Source organism: Camelus dromedarius, chromosome 14 (assembly GCF_036321535.1).
Source record: "Camelus dromedarius isolate mCamDro1 chromosome 14, mCamDro1.pat, whole genome shotgun sequence".
NCBI lineage: Eukaryota > Metazoa > Chordata > Mammalia > Artiodactyla > Camelidae > Camelus > Camelus dromedarius.
The window spans coordinates 44,130,980-44,155,212 of NC_087449.1; the positions used below are offsets into that span (position 1 = coordinate 44,130,980).

The 24,233-nt window shown below is 41.4% G+C and overlaps 1 protein-coding gene across 1 annotated transcript; it reads left to right on the forward strand.

Annotated features, from left to right (window-relative positions):
- Window positions 1-3,172: 3,172 nt before the first annotated feature.
- SF3A3 (splicing factor 3a subunit 3) lies at window positions 3,173-24,028 on the forward strand. Its single transcript, XM_010977493.3, has 17 exons — window positions 3,173-3,437; window positions 3,712-3,759; window positions 5,086-5,138; window positions 5,251-5,356; window positions 7,551-7,623; window positions 7,995-8,086; window positions 9,005-9,087; window positions 9,849-9,987; window positions 10,952-11,020; window positions 11,575-11,642; window positions 11,801-11,908; window positions 12,724-12,793; window positions 14,806-14,970; window positions 15,066-15,176; window positions 15,948-16,038; window positions 22,632-22,687; window positions 23,741-24,028. The coding sequence occupies exons 1-17, from the start codon at window positions 3,342-3,344 to the stop codon at window positions 23,816-23,818; spliced, it is 1,506 nt and encodes a 501-aa protein (XP_010975795.1). The 5' UTR covers window positions 3,173-3,341; the 3' UTR covers window positions 23,819-24,028.
- The last annotated feature ends 205 nt before the right edge of the window (window positions 24,029-24,233 follow it).

Sequence of the window (24,233 nt, forward strand, 5' to 3'; positions counted from 1 at the left end):
ATGGCCCCGCCCCCCCGTGATTCAAGGGCGGGGGCGGGAATGAGAGAGGGGGGCTGTCCCCCAAAATGGGGAGATGGGGCGGAGCGCTGCTCCCCTCACTCGACGTCCGACGCCCCTGCCCCTGTGCTCTCGGCGGCCTGCGGTCTGGGCTCCGCGGTCCAGACTGTCGGAGCCCGACTCGTGCGCGCCGGCGGCCGGCGCGGGCTAAGGGGCTCAAATCCTGCCCGCAGACTCCCGGGGTGGGGGCCCCGCGCCTGGCGGCGGACCCTCGGCGCCCTGTGGGGGAGGGGCCCCTCCGGTCCGGCAGAACCGCGTGATTATATGTATCTCAAACGCAGTGCTCCCAGAAATCCTATGGGGCGGGCGTTTTTCCACTTCACAGAGGTGGAGACTCCACTTGTCAGTTCCCCCAAAGTCACAGAGGTAGGTCCCGAGTTCTAATCTGCTCCGCACTGCCTCCCCCGCCCAATTCGAATCCTAAACATTCTGGTTGACATTTTCAACAAACCTTTACGAATGCCCACCATGTTTGCTTATAAATAATAATTGTATGTTTACATTTTTGTCTCTTTCTTCCACCAGCCTCTGTGAGGATTGGGCTCATGACAGCTGCCTCACTCACTCCTCCGCTCTCGGTAACCGGCACTTAACTACATGCTCAATAAATACTTGTAGTCCAAGCATACAAAACAGCTAGTGCAAAGGCCCAGAGGCCAGAAAAAAACATATGCTGCTTTGGGGAAGCAGCAAGTAATTTCATCCGGAGAAAGTGCCAAGAGACTAAAATGGCAGGCAGAGGCCAGTACATGAAAAGCCGAATGCCAAGTTAAACAGACCTCACCCTGCGGAGAAAGCAGCCAGTGGAAATGTTTAAGCAGGGGCATGAGATGATCACTCCACTGCAGCGTGAATAATTGATTGGAGGGGAAAGATGAGGAGGCTGATTAGGAAGCTAGTGTAGTGGTCCGGGTGAGCGATAAGGAGGCAGGTGGCAGCAGGAGTGGAAAAGACAGGACTTGGTGACTGGTTTGAAGGAGTGGGGAAGATTTTAGGGGAAGGAAGACCTCAGGTGAATGGTGTTGAATAGGTAGTCCATCCACCCATCTAAGAGGAAGGGATGTACAAGTACGTGTGTCATTGATTTCAGGATAAACATTTTTCAGATTTAACATCTCAAAAGCCCAGATGCCGTGTATAATCAAAGGTGTGACATAGTTTAACTGACAATTTTTATTTTCTTTCTTTTTTAGTGGAACGAAAAATAATGATGGGGTTAATATTTAATAGTGTCTCATATTCGATGAAATACGGTAGATCTCAACCCTTTACCCCATCACACTCCCCCCAAAAAAGATACACACGCAGAGGCTCTGCAATCCCGAACGAAAATTTCTTACCACTTTCCTAGTGCTGCAGGAAAAAACTCTGGGAAGGAGTTGTGCCCGAGGGCCTCTCCCTGAGGTTGAAGTCTTGCTTAAATTTTTAGACATAAATACAACCTGCGCAACACCCATAAGCGAGTAGGACAAAAGTCATCTCTGTTATCTTTTTAACTTTAAAAAACAAAAAGCAATGCATGCTTATTGTAGAAAAGTTGGAGAATTCCAAAAAGTAAAAAGAAGGTAAAAAAAAAAATCACTAATAACTCCTTGACATATTATAACCTCCTAGTTCTTTTTCCTTAAGCAGGCATGTACATATTGTGTATTTTCATTTTTAGTTTTAAATTTATTTTTAAAATGAAAACAGTAATACATGTATATATTAAGAAAAAATTTTTCATGCTGTACTTTGGCTATATACAAAGAAAAATTTCCCTACCATACCAGATCTTCCAGTCTATCTCCTTATAACAACCACTGTTTACTGTTACTTGGATATTCTTACAGAAATAATCTCCTTGTGTATCTATTTTTATATACACTATTGTGCTTTTAGCTTTTTTCACTTTGTGTGGTCATCTTTCCATCTGAGTTTATACAGATTTTTTAAACAGCTTTATTGAGGTATAAATTACATACCATAAAATTCACCCAATTTGAGTGTACAATTCAGTTAGTTTTAGCAAATTTAATAGAGTGGTGCGACTATCACCATAATCCAATTTTAGAACATTTCTATCACCCCTCCCCCAAAGATATATTGTCTTTTGCAGTAATTTCCTGTCTCCTTCAGCAACTGGCAACCACTCATCTACTTTGTCTCCATAGATTTGCCATCTGTACATTCAATATATCATTTTTGTGTGTGTGTCTGGCTTATTTCACTTAGGTTGATGTTTTCATGATTCATCCATATTATAGCATTCCTTTATTGCCATATAATATTCCATTGTATGGATACACCACATTTGGTTTGTCCATTTACCAGTTAATGGACTTGGGATTTGCATCCAGTTTTTGTTGTTTATGAATAACACTGCTATGAACATCTGAATTAATGGACATAAGTTTTCATTTCTCCACCTAGAAGTGGACATGTAGACTTGCTTCATTCTTTTTTATTTATTTTTTATTCTTTATTTTGGGGGGTATTTCATACTTTTTAAAACAGCTGTATAGCATTTTACTGCTTGGATGTACCGTATTTTAACCATGCCCCTGCTGGTAGACAATTAGGCTGTTTCTACATACGAATTTCTTTTAAAAAAAAGGAAGGAAGGAAGGAAAGAAAGAAACGGAAGGAAGGAAGAGGGAGGGAGGGAGGAAGGAAGGAAGGAAGGAAAGAAGGGAGGAAGGAAGGAAGGAAAGAGGGAAGGAAGGAAGGAAGGAAGGAAGGAAGGAAGGAAGGAAGGAAGGAAGGAAGGAAGGAAGGAAGGAAGGAAGGAAGGGGAAGAGAAAGGAAATAAAGAACAAAACCCGCTATCATCCCCATTTTATTGACAAGGGCATGGAGATCCCAAGAAGGGAAAAACGTTGTCACAGGTCACACTGAGAGATGGAGATCCAAGTTCGGGTTCCCCAGCTCCCATCCACGCTCTTCAAATACTCAGTCCGAGACCCTGCCAGCAGGGCCGCCGGGCCCCAGGAAGCCCGGGAATGCCAGGTTAGATTCCTTAACGCCAGGCAAATGGGTTTCTGTATGCCCCCTAGAGGCACCTGCAAACCGTTAGGCATCGCGCCACACACACCCGGCCAGCAGGGGGCACTGCAGCCGTCTCCATAGCACTGACTGGATCTCCTACAGTGCTCGCTTTTCTGAGTCCCCGAGGCACTTCCGGCAGGCGCGGAACTTTGGTGCTGCCGGACGCACAGCTTGCGGACGCGGGCGCGCAAGGCGGCAGGAGTTGTTTCCGGCCGGGTCGGTGGTCTGGATTGAGTTGCCGCGGCGGAGGAAGGAAGATGGAGACGATTCTGGAGCAGCAGCGACGCTATCATGAGGAGAAGGAACGGCTCATGGACGTCATGGCTAAGGAGATGCTCACTAAGAAGTCCACGGTGAGTGGGGCCTGGGCAGGAGGTACCTCTGAGGTTGGGCCCCATACCGTGTTTAACCTGAGAGCTTTCTTAGGCCCTCAGACCCGCCCCACGGCCCGCGCCCTCCCCGGGCTCCCCCGCCGAGCTCAGACTTTGGTAACCTCCCTCCGGGGCCTAGCGCCCCCGGGGCCTCTGGGCCACTAAGACCTGAGCGGGTAAGCTCCTCCCTCGGGCGGCCTTCCCAACTCCAGAAATCCGACTAACGGCGTCTGTGTCACCGTTTGCCTTTCTTCAGCTCCGGGACCAGATCAATTCTGACCACCGCACACGGGCCATGCAAGATGTGAGTGCCCCATTGTCCGCTTCTCTTTGGGTCTCGATGGGCAGGTAGAGGGGGGAAGGGGCCGCGGGGTGTCAACAATCCGGTAACCGGATTGGCCAGTCGGGTCGTCTGCCCTGAGATGTCCACGCTGCTGCCAAACCTGAAGGTGTTTAACCGCCCTTGTTCGCGTCTCTAAATGGAGAACTCTTACTCATTCTTCATTACACTCAGAAAGATGCCCCTTCTTATAGCATCGTGTCTCATGGATGTACAGAGTAGTTATGAGGAATCAATGATTCAGGCTCAGAAGGTATTCTGCCTTCTCCCCAAAAGAGAATGCTGTGTATTTGTGTTTTCCTCCCAGAACACTGTATTGAAGTATTTGAAGAATATTTGGCTACCACGCTGCATTTCCTAGTAATAGTTCAATTTCTTATTTTTAGAAAACTTATCAAAATCAAAATATTGATGTTCGTTAAAGCCAAATGATAAGTAAACGGAGGTCTGTTATACTGTACTCTCTACTCTTGAACGTTTGAAATCTGTTTAGAAAGGAGTAGAAGACCTAATCAGAGTTTCTGATTTGGGGGAGAAAATTAGCATTACAAGCCCTTCGTCCCTTATCTAAATTCCCCAATCCAAAATACTCTGAAAACAAAAGGTTTTTTGTTTGTTTTTTCTGGTAATTACTTGGTGGCAAAAACCTGACTTAACCTGAACAGATGAGAGGCTTTTTTTTTATGGTTTATCCTATTTAATAGATAATGGTGTAGGTTTCACTGCAGAACTATTAATACGCATTCCAGATTCCACTAGGGGTATTATGTATAGTACCTTCCTGAACTTAAAAATTCCAAATTCTAAAACAAATCTGACCCCAAAAGTTTTGGAAAAGAGACTGTGTACTTTTACCATGTTGAGTTTGAATCCAAAGGAAGCTGTATGATGTTTTATTTAGCCTGTGCACTCCTCAGTCACACTACTTTCTGAAGTAGTGAAAACCATCTTGGACCATCCTTTTTTAGCTTTGAGGGTCTCGGGTGGAAACTAATGTTTACCAAAAGATGACTCTCTTACTTGGCTCTGTTTTATGATTCTTCTAGGGAAAGTTAAATATAGGAACTTTCTGCCACCCCTCAAGTCACATCACTTAGGTAATCTTAAAAATGACCTGTTTTAAAAGCTAAGTGGGAACCAGTGCTGTCTATTAAAGGTACTAGAAAGCACAGGAATTTTTAACACATTTCTTGCGTTTTCCCTGGGCTTTGACTAGAGAGCCTTTGTTGGTTGTTTGGCTCTACATTGTACAGACTGCTTCATTCTAATGGGTTTGTGTTTGCCTTTCAGAGGTATATGGAAGTCAGTGGGAACTTGAGGGATTTGTATGACGATAAGGATGGGTAAGTGACAGTCACAGCCAATCCAGGAATTAGTGCTTTTGAGGCACCATGGTTAAAGGACTGACTTTCTGTGCTCCATGTTCTTTGGATTTTTTTTTTTCCAAAATTGTAGGTTACGAAAGGAGGAGCTCAATGCTATTTCAGGACCCAACGAGTTTGCTGAATTCTATAATAGGCTCAAGCAAATAAAGGAATTCCACCGGAAGCACCCCAATGAGGTATGACCTCAGGAAGTGTTTTCTCCAAACCTGCCCAAAGTGTATACTAAAGGAAAGGTGTGAGGAAAATAGTTGCCGCTCAGATGTCCCTTCAAAAATGAACTTGCCATTTAACTGCAAGGAGCATAGTTAGCTGATGTCCAGTGCTCTCCAGTGCTTTCAGGATCTTCCTCAACTTTAAGCTAAGGCCATTCTCTTCCTTGACAGCCCCCAGCCAGAGGCTGAGCACAGTGGGGGTACCACGGCCTGGTTATTTCTGCCCAATGTGAAACTTCTAGTGAGTAATCTTTGCTCAGGAGCTCCCTGTTGGGTTGTCCTATCTGCATCGTGATGTAGACTGTCCCTGCCCAGTCTTGCTCTCTCCTTTTTATATTCCATGGGTAGTACACCCCAATAAACTGCTTACACTCCTAATTCTGTCTTGAAATCTGCTGCCTAGAGGATCCAGCTAGCACAGAGAGGCTTTTACTCATTTCCAGGGGTCATTACACCTTCAAGATTCAACCCAGAGGCAACTCTTTCATGCAAATTCTTTCCTAGTCTATCCCATCCCCTAATTTTTCCTTTCTTTGTGATCCTGTCATATTTTATGACAGTGAATGTCTGCCCTACTATACTGTAAAATTATAAGGAGTAGGGATTGCATCTCAGTTTTTGAGAAACCATTAAGCATCTTGCAGAGCTGACCAATGGAATTCTAGGGTTAGGGGGAGTGAGGCATGGCTGTAGGATAAGTGGAGAGAGTGGAGTTAACAATTACTCTGAGCTTTCACGACTGTGTAACTGAAAGTTTGTTTGTTCCCTTGATAGAAATAAGGAAGAAGGAGATAACCCATTTGCAGTGGAAAATGAATTTACATAGATTTTCAGGTGATATATCTAGGTAGAAGTGTCCTATGAGCAGCTAGGTGACTGGGGCTTGAGAATTGTGTCACGTGGACTTGATGGTTGGAGCCATGAATCATAGAGTTCTGGGAGGGAGAGACAATGTGAAGGGAGACTGCCTTGGGGTACACTCACAATAAGGTACTTAGCTAAAGAGGAGTCTGGAAGCCTCCACCACAGGTCACATGGCCTCTCCAGGTCATGTTGTCTTACCAAAGCTCAGCAAATGAGTTTCAGAAAGGAAATTACTGTGTCAGCTGTTGTTGATGGGTAGCTGTCAGGATTGCTGCTCTGTTGAAGTAGGTTCACAGATAGATGGGAATGTGGTCACAAGGGTGCAAGTGGATAATGGGGACATAGTTGTGTGGAGTGTTTAACATACATTTGAAAGACTGGCAGGGAAGAGGAGAGGAGAAACAGGAGGATTATAAGCAACATAGGGAAGGTATACATGTTTAAAGGAAACAGATGCGAAAATGAGAAGACTGCAGATACCAGACAGGAGGGGCTCACTTACTTGAGTTTAAGTGGAGGCAGATGGAGGTGTTCTCACACAGCTACAAGTCTCCCCAGTCCCTTTAGAGGGTAGAGTATTAGGTCTTTTGATAACCAAGTGAGAGGCCATGAGTACCATTCTGGTGTGTTAACCTTATCCCAGCCCCAGTAAAAAGGTGATGCAGAATAAATGGTTAAATGAATGATGGGGAGGTTGCCCAAGATACATTAAGGCAAAAAAAATAAGTCTGATTATGTGGAAAACAAAATAATAGTCTTGCACTTGCCTGTATGTACTTGCACAAATACATATATTTAAATACATAGAACAGTGGTTTCCACATTTTGCTGTGTATTTGAATCTGGGGGTCTTTGCAAAGTACTGATACTTACCCATGTCCCATTCTGATTTAATTGGTATTAGGTGCATTAGGGGTTTTTTTTTTTTTTTAGCACTCTCCCAGGTGATTCTAATGTGTAGCAAAGTTTGGGAATGGCTGGCATTTAAACAAAGGTCTATTGACAGTATTTACCTATTTGCAGGAGAATTTTTAAGGGGTACTTTGATTTTTTTTTTAAATTTTGTCTTCTTGTGTTTTTTGAGTTTTTGTGATCATGTGTTACTTTAGCAATTTTTAATTAAACAATGCAGAAAGGAAAAGGAAAAAGCAAGGTAAGTGAAAAACAAGTGCACTCCTAATGAAAAATAAAGCCAAATAAAGCGTTAGAAGTTCAACTTTCTATATAGCCCATTTCTGTGATACTGCAACGTTTATGTTGAAAAGTCCACTTGAGGTTTTCTTTTTCCCATCAGATCTGTGTGCCAATGTCAGTGGAATTTGAGGAGCTCCTGAAGGCTCGAGAGAATCCAAGTGAAGAGGCCCAGAGTAAGTAGGGTTTAACATTTCTATCCAGCACGAGAAGTACAGGTTAATGACAGAGCTCAGATTTGTCCTGAGAGTCCCGGAAAGTGGCTGCAGAGAAATTTATAGCCAGGTTCTCTTACTGGTTTCCTTGTTGCTGGTGTCTAGGCTAGATTGACATCCTAAATTGGCCTTGGACAAAATACTCATTTTGTCTGAGCTTAGCTCAGATTCAGTGACCTGAAAAGCTGAAGCCTGTTCTCCTTATGAGCCTAGGGAAGACACTTGGATGAAGTGCTGCTTCATGAAACAAAAGACGAGCAGTCCACTTGAAAAGCCAGGTCTAAGAATGTCGTCTTTAGGATCTGAATCATTGATTTCTCTGATTCCTTCAGATTTGGTGGAGTTCACAGATGAAGAAGGCTATGGTCGTTACCTCGATCTCCATGACTGTTACCTCAAATACATTAACCTGAAGGCCTCTGAGGTAAGACCCAGGAGAGGGCAGAGTGGCTGTGATTCTAGGGGTGAGTCAGGACACTGGGCTGGGCTCCTAGAGTATCTTCCTTGTGTTTTGTAACTTATGTAGGTATTAAAGAGCTGGTGTGCTTTCTTGGAATGAAGTAGTATTCAAAATGAAAGTTGGATATCTATAGTGAATACAATATGCATATTTTATTTATTAATTTTACTTTAATAATACAACAGACATATTTTGCTTTTGTAAAAAAAAAAAAACTTTTTAACTCACAAATACATATCAAGCTCCAGTGTGAGGCACACATATTACTAAATACATGAAAGATACAAAAACATAATCTCTGCCAGCAAAGGGCTATTTAGTATCTTTTTTAAATGTATTAAAAAGTAACTTACCATAAGAGATGATTTAATGTGAGAGTCTCAGAAAGGTCACAAGGAAGTATACGGTGAAGTTTCTCTTGGCGTTGTAAGGAAATGTCCCAAAAGTTATGACTAAACTTTAAGCCGCATCTGTCTGTCATGTTTTCATCTGTATTCATGTACTTGATCCAAAGATGTTCAATATGTGATTGAATGAGTGAATAAATGACACCTTCCAGGACCTTATTTTAGGATGCAGTGGTTGTCAGAGTCTTTAACCAAGTGCCTGGCATGTAGTAAGTGTTCAACAAATGTTTCTTTTAATTTACTATTACCTTGATCTTTATTTTGCAGAGTTAATTATGTGTCTCATATTCTACTCACTCCAGTGGAGTTAACACCCAGTTAGTGAAGGAATTAATTGATCGGGGGAAAAGACTAAAATGATCCGGGCCTTGTTACTTTGTTAGGCAGTGATCAATTTTGATCTCATTTATTGGAGATTATATATTGTAACTTGGTACAAACACCTATTTGAGCCTCTTGTCATTTCTCTTTCCAGAAGCTGGATTATATCACGTACCTGTCCATCTTTGACCAGTTGTTTGACATTCCTAAAGAAAGGAAGAATGCAGAGTACAAGAGGTAGGCATAGATTTGACTAGAAGATTATTTGATGAGAAGGCTTGAGGGCAGAGTTCTGAATTTTGTTGCCTGAAAGACATACATGAATGACTTTCAGGCTAATTGTAGGATAGGAATTTTGAATAGCGTGGGTGTTTTTACCCCCTTAACGGAGGCACTGGAATTGAACCCAGTACCTCGTGCACGCCCAGTACACACTCTGCCACTGTGCGGTACCCCCACCTCCTTGAATGGCATGGTTTTAAAACTCTGGCTCTGGAAAGATGTGTGTCTGTGGGCACATCTAATCTTAGACCCATACTGTTCCTAATTTTGTCTCATTGTAGAAGGAAGTCTCCCACCCAGGTGCCTCTGTGTCTTTGGAGTTTAATGGGGAAAAGTTAAACTTTCTCAGATTGTGACTGAAGTCAGGTACCTGGGTCTGATGTGTAGATGTTAAATTCTGTTTGTGTCATTATGTCCCTGGTTAGTAATCTGTGCTCTAGCTTCTTCTCTTTTTCCTCATTTTCTTTTTACCTGAAATCTTTTCTATGTGAGTTAAGATGTTAGTATTTGAAATTGTATCATGAGGATAAAGGAAGATAGGAAAAGTTAGAATTGAGATGACATTAGGAGAAAGCCAGTTTTCAGCTCATTTTAAAAAGTAGTATTATTACTTTTAAAAACTAGTATCACTGGATTAGACTTGTATTTTATAGGGCGTAACAGTGTTCAAAAATAGAAACCCTCTTGTTGTCTCTGTATTGTTTGTTCACCTATAGGTACTTGGAGATGCTGCTTGAGTACCTTCAGGATTACACAGATAGAGTGAAGCCCCTCCAAGACCAGAATGAACTTTTTGGGAAGATTCAGAATGAGTTTGAGAAGAAGTGGGAAAACGGTACCTTTCCTGGATGGCCGGTGAGCTTCAGGGGGGGGCGTGGGCAGCGGACATGCCAGGAAAGTGGACTAAATTATTTTACTTTAATCTTGAGCCTCTGCTTTAGGGCATGAGATGCTGATCCCCTGGGATCTGTTGTGGCCATGAGATGTTCTCTGCCAAGTATGCTGGGTTTTCTCTGTGTACTTTGGAACGAGATTTGTCAGCGCCAACTTGCCGTTGGCTAGACCCAGGATTTTCACCAACCATGTCTTTACTGCGTGTGGTTCCCACTGACCAAAAACTGATACAATTTTGTGCTAGAAATCTTTACTGTAAATTTTCATTCCTGGGGATAAACTTGAGTTTTCCTAAACTCTCGGGGAGAGTTGGACCATCTGGTTTTTTTGCTCTGCTCTTGTAGGGATTCGGTTCTTATTCATACATGTGGATAAGAAAGGGGCCAACCAGCACCTAGTGCAGGCACACCTCATCTTACTATACTTTGCTTTCTTGCACTTCACAGATGGTGCATTTTTACAAATTTAAGGTTTGCAATTCTATTATCACCATTTTCTAACAGCATTTGCTCACTTCATGTCTCTGTCACATTTTGGTCATTCTTGCAGTATTTCGAACTTTTTCATTGCTGTATTTGTTATGGTGATGTGTGATCAGTGATCTTTGTTACCACCAAGACTCACTGAAGGCTCAGATGATGGTTAACTGTTTTTAGCAATAAAATATTTTTGACCGAGATATGTACATTGTTTTTTAGACATAATATTAATGCACACTTAGTAGACTACAGCATAGTGTAAATGTAACTTTTATGTGCACTGGGAAACTAAAAATTTCGTGTGACTTGCTTTATTGCGATACTTACTTTACTGGGTGGTCTGGAGCCAAACCTACAGTGTCTCCGAGATGTGCCTATAATTTAAGTGGCTCCCTTGCCTTCATTCTAAACCTGGATCTTGACAAACATCTTATTATTCTTGCCAGAAAGAGACAAGCAGTGCCCTGACCCATGCCGGAGCCCATCTTGACCTCTCTGCTTTCTCCTCCTGGGAGGTATGTTTTCTTTAGCTACTGTACTGGTCTCGTCTGTTCACTCCCCAGAGGGCCACTGGATCGCCTGGTTTGTTTTGGGGGGGGTGGGAAGGGGGTGGTAATTAGGTTTATTTATTCACGTATTTATTTATTTATTAATGGAGGTACTGGAGATTAAACCCAGGACCTTGTACATGCTAAGCAGGCACTCTACCACTGAACTGTAACCTTCCCCCTTGATCTCCTGTTTTTAATGTTGAGGACTTACCATGATAAGACACCAGTTCTTGGGGCCAGTTATCTACAAAGGATAGAAAGTATATCCAGTTACACTTCTAGCTATGTTAAGCTGTAGCGGAGGTAATGGAACACTACCATATGATTATGTATGAAGCTGACCACAGAGTCATCCTTTGAAGAGTTTGAGCTTATTGCTAGAAGGTTGGCTCTGGAATGTGTGGTCTTGCCACAGCTTCAGGAACACCCACACACCAGCCTGCAGAGACCAAATATTGAGCATTTGTTGTTTCTCAAAATCTATATATATAAAGTTGTAACTTGTCTCTTTTATTTAGGAGTTGGCCTCCCTTGGTCTGGACAGATTGAAATCTGCGCTTTTAGCTTTAGGCCTGAAGTGTGGTGGGTAAGACACTTTTTTCTATTAGAACTATCTGGTTTACTGTGTGTTTCATGATTTTCTAAGTGGCTCTGATTCCATTCTTTGTCACCCCACACTGGAAAGATAAGCAAGTTTATATGGTAAAGTAACCCTGAAATCCTTTGCCCCTCGTGTCTCCTCAGGACCCTAGAAGAGCGAGCCCAGAGGCTATTCAGCACCAAAGGAAAGTCCCTAGAGTCACTTGACACCTCCCTGTTTGCCAAAAACCCCAAGTCAAAGGGCACCAAGCGGTAAGTGGGGGGGCGAGGGGGAACCTCTGCTTATAGTTTTAAATTTGTATTTCCATGCGTAATTCTTACCATGACCGAAATTTTAAAGCCTGTCTTATCACCATTATTGGTCCATCAAGATCCAGTTTGCTCTTTTTCTCTGCTAATGGCAGAGAGTCCTATCATTGTTGTAAACCAAGGACAACCTGTAGTCAGGTGATTGAAAGAGAGTGTCAACTCTAATGTTGAAACTGCTCTGGGTACCTTTTGTTACCTTGATAGGTCATTCAGGCTAAATAGATTCAAAAATATTTTTCTATGTGCATTTTTGCTAATGACAGTTGAATCTGTTCTTGAGCCACATGCTTGTACAGGGTATTTTTTATATGTGGGTTTTCCTAATTCTTGAAACAACCCTGAAAGGTATTTGTTATCCTGACTTTTTGCAGATAAAGACTTAGAAAAGTGGTGTGGAATGCACCTGTTACCTCACAGTTACTAAGTAGCAAAGTCAGAATTTAGGCCCAAGTCGGCCTGTTCCAGAGCTTGCTTTCCTGTACCACATGTCCTTCGTATACTATAATGATAGGAATTTAAATACCTGGATGTGTTTTTCACCTTCTAGAATGAAGTCAGAAAGGAAGCTTCCAAGCATTCTAAAAAATAACCTCAGTACTTCAGCAAGTCCTGAGCTAAACAGAGCATTTGCTTTCACAATGTGACAACTTCTCATGTGCCTGTAATTTAATACACTCATGGAATAAATGTTCCCAAATGTAGGGAACATGGCACTAGGTAAAAGAACCCATTAGTAATAGTTTGTTTCTTATTTTCAGAGACACAGAGAGGAACAAAGACATTGCTTTCCTGGAAGCCCAGATCTATGAATATGTAGAGATTCTTGGGGTGAGTAACTGACTTTGCTGAGGGCTGTAAATGTTACAAGGTACGGAAGTAAGAGAAATATGAACTTGGAGGATTTTTTTTAGGATTGCAAGAGGAATGTCAAACTACTTCAGCAGAAAATTGGGTTCTCCCAGGGACTTGGCCCTTCATTGAGATCTGTCCTGCTCTGTTCTTAGGTGTCTGTTGTTAGGTGATATTCCCAAGGTTGCCCAGTTCCCATGAGACTAGGCAGAGAGAATAGACTCCCCGCTCAATATAGTATCCAGATTCTTGGCCTGAGCTCCAGAGTATACCCAGAGGTGACCCAAGAAACAGACACTCAAAAGGCAAATAAGAATGGCTAATCTCAGCAGCTTTTCAGGTGTGGCTTACTACGAAAACGCATTACATATGTGTTCACAAAATTGTGAGAAACTTATTAAGGCTAGGAGGTTAGTGGTACAGAGCTGGCTGTGAGCTACTCCTTGAATATTCTTTCCGGAAGGAGCTGAAGTAGGGTTTGGGGGTTAAAAAAAAGGGGGGTGCTACCCTGGCCCGGATGCTTATCTCAGAGAGAAAGGAGGAGGAGGAGTGGGAAGAAATGACTATTTCAGGGAAGAGAAGGTGGAAGAAAGGGCAGCACTCAACCCAAAGAAGGTGGTCGGTGTCTCTGGGAGTCCTGCAGAGGGCCAGCCTTCCTGACAGGGGCTGCTTTGTGGAGTTTGCAGCTGCTCTCAGAGCCTTTCCCTTGACAAATGCTCACATGGTGTTTTGAGTGGGTGGCTCTGGCTCAGATAGCTGGTCTGCAGGTCTTTGTCCGTTGCCATGGCCAGTTTCATTCTGCCCTTGTTTAAGGACCACGCATACAGTGGCTATAGCACTGGTCAGCTGTTGATTCCCTCTGTTACAGCTGCTTGTGCTAAAAGGCGGCCAGTCAGACATTGGTCCCGGGGACACTTGTATTTCCCACAGTGGACTTGGGCTGTGCTAGTGTGGGCGGCGATCTGAGTCTCCAGTCCTCTGAAGGTGACTGCGAGGTTAAATTGTGCCCTGACATAAGCTGTACCCACTACTTCTCCTTCCTTTGAGAGCATTTTGCTTTCCCTGCCAGGAGGTGGCACCATTTTCTTTGGAATTCCAGCCCATTCCAGCCAAAATGGCTTCCAGAAGTTGCTCTCATTATGTACTGATAGTATTTTTACTGTGATCTCACCATTTATTGATACCTGTTGGTTTCCAGACATTATGCCAAATCTTTGGATACGATAGTGAATGTGGCACAGCTCTTGTCCTTGAAAACCCACTTTGTGGCTGGGGCTACAGATAACTGCAGTATAACGTGACCCATGCTGTAGTACATTGAGATTGAGTGTTCTAAGTAGAAAGGGGGGAAAAGTGTTCCAGGTTGACGAAACAGCAAGCATGAAGGTAGAATATTATGAAAGGAAATGAGATATTTAGTAAATAATGAGAAAACCAGTGTGTCAGGGGTGTGCCTTTTGAAGGAATGAGTGGTCAGAGTGAAATCTGGAAAGTTATGTTGGAAATTTGGACCTTATCCTTTAAGCAGCAGAGAGCCAATGAAAGTTCTTTAGCAGAGTGTACCATTAGACTGGTTTTGTTGAGCAAATAAACATGGAAGTTCAACTGAAATAAGGAGAGATTCAGGGCAGATTAGAAGGTTGTCATCTTGGTGAGGGCAGTAACAGTGGGAAAGGGAAGGAACGACTGGTTCAGGAGACACTTTAGAGACAGAAGAGAGAGACTGCTCTCTGTTGTTCTGTGATAGTCTGGGCCTCAGGTGAGTAACTTAGGCAGGGCTATAAATCCTTTCACTTTTCCTGTTAAGATCAGGGAAGGCCTGCTGATAAGGAGTTCTGATTTGAGAGCAAGACTTTCCCTTTGTTCTACAAGAAAGAAAACCTGATCCTTGGAAATTAAGGGATCAGCAAGGGTTACAGGAAGATAGGAAACTCCCCCTTTTGTTCTGCACTATTCTCTGACATACCTTTTCATTTATGGACCTGACTTAGGAACAGCGACATCTCACCCATGAAAATGTACAGCGCAAGCAGGCAAGGACAGGAGAAGAGCGAGAAGAGGAGGAGGAAGAGCAGATCAGCGAGAGCGAAAGTGAAGATGAAGAGAACGAGATCATTTACAACCCCAAAAACCTGCCCCTTGGCTGGGATGGCAAGGTAGGTCCCAGCCCTGCCGTTTTTCCCCCATCTCCTATTTTGGAAGCAGATGCAGGCATTAGTCTAATACTATTCTCTTATCTGATTCTTTTCAGCCCATTCCTTACTGGCTGTATAAGCTCCATGGCCTAAATATCAACTATAACTGTGAGATTTGCGGCAACTACACCTACCGCGGCCCCAAGGCCTTCCAGCGGCACTTTGCTGTAAGGAATTGAGAGCCATTTCTCTTGGGCTTTGAAGTATGAAACATGAGTCTTAGAGAAGGGGATAGGAGCAGCCTGAGAGGATCACTAGTGTCCAGAGCTTAAGAGACTCAGAGAGGAGTGGATCTAAAGTCCAGCATGTGACACATGGCCTCTAGCACGAGCACCAGCCGTGAGTGGTGCCTGAGACAGTTCTGGAGGCATTCCGCCACTCCACTGTTTGAACCACATTTCTGTTTTCTCTTGCTTGCTCTTTGCTTCTCTCTTTTTGTCTCTCTGACTCCTTGGTCATTCCTCTATCCTATTGCTAGCACTCAGGACCAAAAAAGGGGCTGACTGCCTCCTTCTTTGGGTCTTAAATGGGTCTTTGCCTCTTGAAAAAAAGAAATGAAGAGGATGACATGTATCAACCTATTCTTAAGACAACGCATTATCTGGGTGGTACTCCAGTAAGTGGATTCACCCTTGTTTTGTTTCTGCCTTCAGTTCTTAGTACTTGGAAAGAAATTTTACATAATCAGATGGATCAAAGTGGGAAATCCAAAAGACAGGTTCTTGGAGGGGATAGTGGGAGGGAGGGAGACACAAAAGACATTTGACCAAGTCTTCAGTCAGAAGGTCCTAGAAGGAAAAGAATAAGAGTAGAGACAGGAGAGAGTAGGTGGAGCCTTCACAAAGGGTCAGGATAGGGTTTATGAGTAGAATGGAGTTAGTTCTCTGTGTTCAGTCAATCCCATTTCACATTGTCCTCTCGCTTCTCACTTCTCCCAGGAATGGCGTCATGCTCATGGCATGAGGTGTTTGGGCATCCCAAACACTGCCCACTTTGCTAATGTGACACAGATTGAAGATGCCGTCTCCTGTAAGTAAGCTTTACTTACTGTTCCCTGGGCCACACCAAGGGGCCACTCCTACAGTTCCCTGTCCTGATACTCTGGTGTATGCAGGCCTGAGGGTGGCAGCTGGTGGATTTGTACAAACTACTGCAGTCATACAGTTACTGCTCTTTGAAGGGATAAGTTAGGCAACTGATTATTCCTCCTTTGAGGAGAACTCTGTGCTAGTATAAAACAGGCCTTTTAACTGGGGTCTGTGAACTCCCCTGTATGGAAGAGTTTGAGTGAATGGGTATGTGTATATTTTTCTGAATTGATTTTACTGTGTTAAGAACTGCAGATACGAAGGAGAAAATAGAAATGGTCTCAGTAAGTTTATTTCTGAGCTGACAGAACAGATACACAGCAACGTGGCAGCAAAATACCTCTTGGAGAGAAAGCCAGGTGCAGTGTGTGTCCAGGAATGTGTGGTTGAGGCACCCAGGGACCTCAGTCAGGCTTCCTGTTTGCCTGGCAATGGTGGCTGTTTGCACCATTAGCAACTTCCTCACAGGCTTCTTGTTTTCTTTCTGGTTTATCTCTTCTCTGTCATGTTTTCACTTTCAGCCAGTTAGACTGTGAAGAAAGGAATATTACCACTCCACTTTGTCAGATTTCAGGCACTCCCTCTCAAGTGCACGTATCACACTACTTGGCTGCATGGTCAGCTAACTCCTTTGGCTCCCAACTCTGGGGCTATTCAAATCCTCCGTGGCAGGGCCAAGCAGAAATGACCTTCTAAAGAGCTCCCTGATCCCTGACTTAACCCGTGGATTCTGGGAACTCTTTCATTGAATTTTTTGTGTGCAGTCAGCTTTAGGGACTCCTAGCTTTCTTGTCTTCCCTTAATCATTTATAAGCCAGGATCATATAGTTGCAATCAGAATTATAATGTCTCTTATCAGATTATCCACTTAGCCTCTTTTCATTTTTGCCCTTCACTTTGTTGGGAGGAAATTAAAATAGTAATGAAATTTCATAGAATCATAATGCATTTTGAATGCAGTCTCATTTTTAGATGTGTTTTCTAGCTGCATGTCACTAATAAATAGATCACAGTTCATTTTTTGTGTATTTACGTCCTTCAAATTGCCTGAGTTAATTTGTTACTTGATATCTTGAAATTGATCCATTTATTTTAGGCTTACAATCATGCCAACTGCAAAAACAAAGGTGATGTTTTAATTAATTTTGTTCTGTGTGTTATTTCTCTTCATGGATAGTTATCTTAAGCATTGCCCCCCAAGTCTTATGTTAAACAGATGCAGGTAATAGGTCATCCCTGCCTGGATGCTGTTTTTAAAAACTGTGGTGATGCATACTAACTTTTAAGATTGGCTCATGATTTTATCATCATGTTCCCCAAGAGAAAGATGACAACATTTTTACCACTATTACTTTTATCAGGCCTTGGATAAAACAGCATTCCTAAATTATTTCATACTGGGTGGTAGATATTCTTTTAATGTAGTTATTTATCCTGTTAGGATTCTATTTAAAAGTTATGTTTTTACTTTCATAAATAAAAGAAGTGCTTTTTCTTTTCCTTTCAGGTGTCAAATTTAGGGGTCAAAACCATATATGTGGCATAAAATCAATGGGATTACATGCTACATTCTGTTCTGTCATTTGAAACTATTTACTATTTTTTAATTGGAGTATAGTCAAACTGTTTATATTTAAACAGAGGTTACTTTTTCAAACAAAGGGACAACTCTGAGAAGATTCTTTAGTTAATAGCCCATACAGTTCCTTGATTTATTATGACAGGGTAGGAAACCAGGTGCTTTATTTCTATTGAGTTTTACTCTTTCCTTTTTCCTATTAGTACTTTCTTTGATCTTGTTTCGTTGTTCCTTTCTTCAATCTTTAGTCAAGAATTCACTTTTTTTGAGCTGTAGTTGATTTACAATATTAATATCAGGTGTACAACATAGTGATTCAAACTTTGTATGGCTCATACTCCATTTAAAGTCATAAAATATTGGCTATGTTCTCTGCTGTATAATACATCCTTGTAGCTTATTTATTTTATATATAGTAGTTTGTACCCCTGAATCCCCTGTCCCTATCTTGCCCGCCAGCCCTTGCCTTCCCCACTGGTAAGCACTAGTTCTCTATATTTGTCAATCTCTTTTTTGTTATATTCACTAGTTTATTATATTTTTTAGATTCCACATGTAAGTGATATCATACTTGTCTTTGTATTTGTCTTTTCTGTCTGACTTATTTCAGTTAGCATAATACCCTCCAGATCCATCCATGTTGTTGCAAATGACAAGTTTTCATTCTTCTTATGGCTGAGTAGTATTCCATTGTCTCTGTGTGTGTGTGTGTATACATCATGTCTTTTTTATCATTCACCTGTTGATAGACACTTAGGTTACTTCCATATCTTGGCTACTATGAATGTTGGGGTGCATGTATCATTTCAAATTAGTTTTTGTTTTTTTCAGATACATACCCAGGAGTGGAATTGTTTGATCATATGGTAGTCTTATGTTTAGGGTTTTTTTTGTTGTTGTTGTTGTTGTTTTTGAGGAACCTTCCTACAGTTTTCCATGGTGGCTGCACTAATTTACATTCCCACCAACAGTGTACAAGAGTTTCCTTTCTCCACATGCTCCCCAACCTTTGTTATCTATGGTCTTTTTGATGATGGCCATACTGACAGGTATGAGGTGAAATCTCTTTGTGGTTTTGATTTGCATTTCTCTGATGATGAGTGATATTGGGCATTTTTTCATGTGCCTGTTGGCCATCTGTATGTCTTCTTTGGAAAAACATCTATTCAGATCATCTGCCAATTTTTTAATCAGTTGGTTTTTTGCTATTAAATTGTATGAGCTATTCATGTTTTGGATATTAACCCCTTATCTGTCAGTCATATCATTTGCAAATTTTTTCTTCTGTTCAGTAGGTTGTTTTCGTTTTGTTGACAGTTTCCTTCACTGTGCAAAAGCTTTTAAGTAGGTCCCGTTTGTTTATTTTGCTTTTGTTTCCTTTGTCTTAGGAGACAGATCCAAAAAATATTGCTACAATTTATATCAAAATATCAAATTTATACCATGTTTTCTTCTATGAGTCTTACATTTAGGTCTTTAATCCATTTTGAATTTATTTTTGTATATGATGTGGAGAAGTGTTCTAATTTCATTCTTTTACATGAAGCTAATTTTCCCAGCACCATTTATTGAAGAGACTGTCTTTTCCTCATCATGCCTCTTTTGTCATAGATTAATTGGCTGTAAGTGTGTAGGTTTATCCTTGTGCCCTTTATTCTGTTGCATTGATCTATGTGTCTCTCTTTGTGCCAGTACCATACTGTTTTGATTATCGTAGTGTTAGAGTATAGTTTGAGGTCAGGAAACATGATACCTCTAACTCTGTTCTTCTTTCTCAAGATGTTTTGGCTACTTAAGAACTCTTCTTTGGTTCTTTATTCTTTCTAATATAGGCATTTAGAGCTAGATGTTATTCTGTTAGGAATCCATCAGAAATATCCATTATTTATGTTATATTTAAAGCTTAATTAAAGCTGTTACTTCTGATTTTTAAAAAACTAATTCAGAAATTATTTAAAAGAGTACTATTTTTTTTAACATCTTTTATTGAGTTATAGTCATTTTACAATGCTGTGTGAAATTCCAGTGTAGAGCACAATTTTTCAGTTATATATGAACATACATATATTCATTGTCACATTTTTTTTTGCTGTGAGTTATCATAAGATCTTGTATATATTTCCCTGTGCTATACAGTATAATCTTGTTTATCTATTCTACATTTTGAAATCCCAGTCTGTCACTTCCCACCCCCTGCTCCCTTGGCAACCACAAGTTTGTATTCTGTGTCTATGAGTCTGTTTCTGTTTTGTATTTATGGTTTTTTTTTTTTGTTGGGTTTTTTTTTAGATTCCACATATGAGTGATCTCATATGGTATTTTTCTTTCTCTTTCTGGCTTACTTCACTTAGAATGACATTCTCCAGTAACATCCATGTTGCTGCAAATGGCGTTAATGTTGTCGGGTTTTGTGGCTGAATAGTATTCCATTGTATAAATATACCACATCTTCTTTATCCAGTCATCTGTTGATGGACATTTAGGCTGTTTCCGTGTCTTGGCTATTGTAAATAGTGTTGATATGAACATCGGGGTGCAGGTGACATTTTGAAGTAGGGTTCCTTCTAGATATATGCCCAAGAGCAGGATTCCTGGGTCATATGGTAAGTCTATTCCTAGACTTTTGAGGAATCTCCATACTGTTTTCCACAGTGGATGCACCAAACTGCATCCCCACCAGCAGTGTAGGAGGGTTCCCTTTTCTCCACAGCCTCTCCAGCATTTGTCATTTGTGGACTTTTGAATGATGGCCATTCTGACTGGTGTGAGGTGATACTTCATCGTAGTTTTGATTTGCATTTCTCTAATAATTAGTGATATTGAGCATTTTTTCATGTTCCTATTGATCATTTGTATATCTTCCTTGGAGAATTGCTTGTGTAGGTCTTCTGCCCATTTTTGGATTGGTTTGTTTGTTTTTTTCTTATTCAATCATGTGAGCTGCTTATAAGACTACTATTTTTAAATTCTGTTTTATTTATTCCTGTTTTTCTTGGTCCATGCAGTAAGATACAGAATTTCTGCCTTTAGAATATATTGTAAACTTGTGTCCAAGTATATAGTCAGTGATTTGTTAAAAGGTTTATGTACACCTGAAAGAAAGTACTCCTCTCTATTTGTAGGCTGTTTCATTTTCTTCCAGTATTCAGGTCTTTTATTTCATACTTAGATCTATTCATTTTGAATTCTGATAGGCTTTGTTGACATTTCCAGTTGTAATTAAACTTTGTCTCTTGCATTTCAGCCACTTTTGTGTGCCCTTTGTTTTGTGTTTGAGCCACATAAATTCAATACTGTATTGTAACCTAAATTGATCACTGCCATTTTCTTTTTGGAATTCCCTTTATCTCATAGCTTGTTTATTCTCTTGTGATAGACTTAGACCATTTCCCCAGTTATCAAAGTTTTGGCAGCAAATGTGGGCTTTTTTTCACCCTAGTCATTTTAGTACCACTCTGGGTTTGATTCCTGAATGGCCTGGACAGAGAATAAGAAGAGGCTCTGCCCTGGCACATAATAAATTCTCCATTCCTTCATGGTGTACATATTATCTGGACCAGTTAATTTAAGGTGATTAGAAAGGAAGGAAAAGATGGTTAGTTGAGCACCTGTACGCCAGGCACAGAGCTAAGCACTTTCTTATATATTGCCTCATTAATTATTTCTTCACCCATCTTAGGCTTCCATAGGATATTTTTCCATAGGATATTTCTTCTAAACTTGTCAAATTTGGAGATTGTTCTACTTGATGGGAAATGTGAAAGCATATAGGAATCAAGTAGTTCCTTTCACTGTCATCTAGTAATATTTTATCATCTTACCTCTGTAGCAGCAGACCTGTCTCATCTGTTCCACGCATGTAGTTGTTTGTACGTATCTGCTCACTACCTCTGAAGCTATGGTGGTGTCTATAAAGGTCTTCCCTTTTCATGTTCTTTGGAATAATTTGTTACTGAACTATCAGAATTCTTGTTTTTCTAATTCAAAAAGGCATATGCACCCCAGTGTTCATAGCAGTACTATTTACAATAGCCAAGACATGGAAGCAACCTAAATGTCTATTGACAGATGACTGGATAAAGATGTGGTGTATGTGTATACAATGGAATACAACTCAGCCATAAAAACAAATGAAATAATGCCATTTGCAGCAACATGGATGGACCTAGAGATTATCATACTAAGTGAAGTAAGTCAGACAGAGAAGGGCAAATACCATATGACATCGCTTACATGTGGAATCTAAACACATGACACAAATGAACTTATTTACAAAACAGAAAGAGACTCAGACATAGAAAATAAACACAGTTACCAGGGCAGAAAGTGGGGAGAGAGGGATAAATTGGGAGTTTGGGATTGGCTGATACAAACTACTATGTACAGAATAGATAAACAACAAGGTCCTACTGTATAGCCCAGGGGGCTATATTCAGTGGCTTGTAGTAACCTGTAATGAAAAAGAATATATATATTTATATATTTTTTATAAAAAGGAATTCTTGTTTTAATGTCTTTAGTGTTTCTTCAGCTATCTTACCGTATTTCACTTTTTTCCTTCTGAAGTTTTTGAAATTTATGCACCAGACTTTTTAAATAAATGTATTTGACAATGTGTAGTGTTTTTTTCTCTTTATTATGAAATTTAAGACAGTAAGGTTATGTGTTGTACCACATTAACTTCTGCCTTTGAGAGTGTCAGTTCTCAATTCTAAGAGGTCTTTGATTATATTTGATCTAGCTTTTATTTTATAGCAAAGCAAAGATGATGGTAAATTTTGCAGTGGAAGGCGTTTTGTCCACAGGTGTTCCAGAACCAAAATTCTAGTTAGGGCCCTGCAAAAGTTTCAAGGGCGGGCGCTCAGGGGGACCCTAATGAGGGATGTGTTGTAACACTGCGTGCCCAGTAGATAAACTCAGTTGAATCTGATTGCTGATCGTTTCTCGTCCTGCAGTGTGGGCCAAGCTGAAACTGCAGAAGGCGTCAGAACGATGGCAGCCTGACACTGAGGTGAGTGCTACTGTAGCATCAGGGACAGCATTAAGCGACAGAGGACCCTTCCCATGTAGAAGGGAGGTGAAAGATCCCTGGTCCCCTGCAGTAGCAAGTATAATGTGACAATATCTATAAATTGGCTCTTGACTTGTAAGCCTAATTTATTTGTGATATTAAATGTATCAGCCTTTAAATCTGTGTCTTAAAACGGGTTATGTTTTCCCATTGAAATTTTTTTTTTTTGATGGAGGTACTAGAGATTGAACCCAGGACCCTGTGCATGCTACTACTAAACATGCGCTCTACCCCTGAGCTACACCTGCCCCCCATCTCCCACTGAGGTTTTGAAGTGGCAAGGAGGAGTATCCTGTGGCTAGCCCTGCCATGAGGATTCCTAAGAAGCTGAGAATCCATGTCATACGTTAGCTCTCCTCTGAGGAGAGCATCAAAGGGGAGGTGATCCTCTCGTGGGGTGGGAGGCGTCCTCGTAGGTGCTGGGTTCTCAAGAGTTCTCAGTTCTCAGAGATGAGGGGTGATGGGCACGTGAGATATCGTAGCTACTCCCTCTCTTTCAGGTCAGTGGTTTTCAATATTCCTTTTTTAGCACCAAACCCCTTTCCAAACTGTAATGTAGAACTCCAGTATATAAAATAGAATAAAGCAGAACTCTGGATGTGGAGAAGCTCAGCCTTCTTGGCCTCCCTTTCATCCTTAGAGTGGGATGACAGAGTGGCATCTTGGATAGAAACCTAGATTTCTAGGGTTCTTAGGAACCATTTGAAAACCGTGTCTTAAGTGAGCCTTTCTCAACCAGAGTTCCTCGTCTTAAACACAAAAAGTGATTTGAATAAACTGTTTTCTCAGATTTCCCCCAAGGGTCGGTCATAACTGGTACCATTCTGGATACCTGATGGATGCCATGGGCAGTAGGGCAGAACCCCAGTTGAGAAAGGCTGTCTTACAGGAATGTCTATCAGTCAGGCCAGGATGAGCTCAGGTACCCAGAGGTCGGTTCCAAACATGTCTCCCAGGAGGTGTAGCTAACAGTGTTCCTCTTCCCTTTTAAAGGAAGAGTATGAAGACTCCAGTGGGAATGTTGTGAATAAGAAGACTTACGAGGATCTGAAAAGACAAGGACTGCTCTAGTGTTCGGGGACGTCTCAGCTTTTGGGCTTGCCCAGGCTTCCCTAAGATCTGCTTTTTCTATTTCCCAACCAGATGCTCCTAAAGACTCTTTGCTACTTAGTCTTATGGACTAGCGTGCATCTTGTAGAAACAAGGCATGCTGGCAGATTGCAGGGTTGGGATGTGTTTTTATCTTTGTTTTATATTAAAAACGATTCTGTTGGAAAATAAGACCAGCCCATGTTCTGAATGTGTTTTGTACTGAAGCCCAGGATTATTGACTAATTCAGTTCTCTAGTTCTTAACACCTCCCTACGTCTTTCTCATAAACTTGAGTAGCAACTAACGATTAATGAGCACCTGGTAATGTTATATATGATACTTGGTAAATCTGACCTAGCCTCACTCCCCGCCCCCATTTGCTGCCACTTCCCCA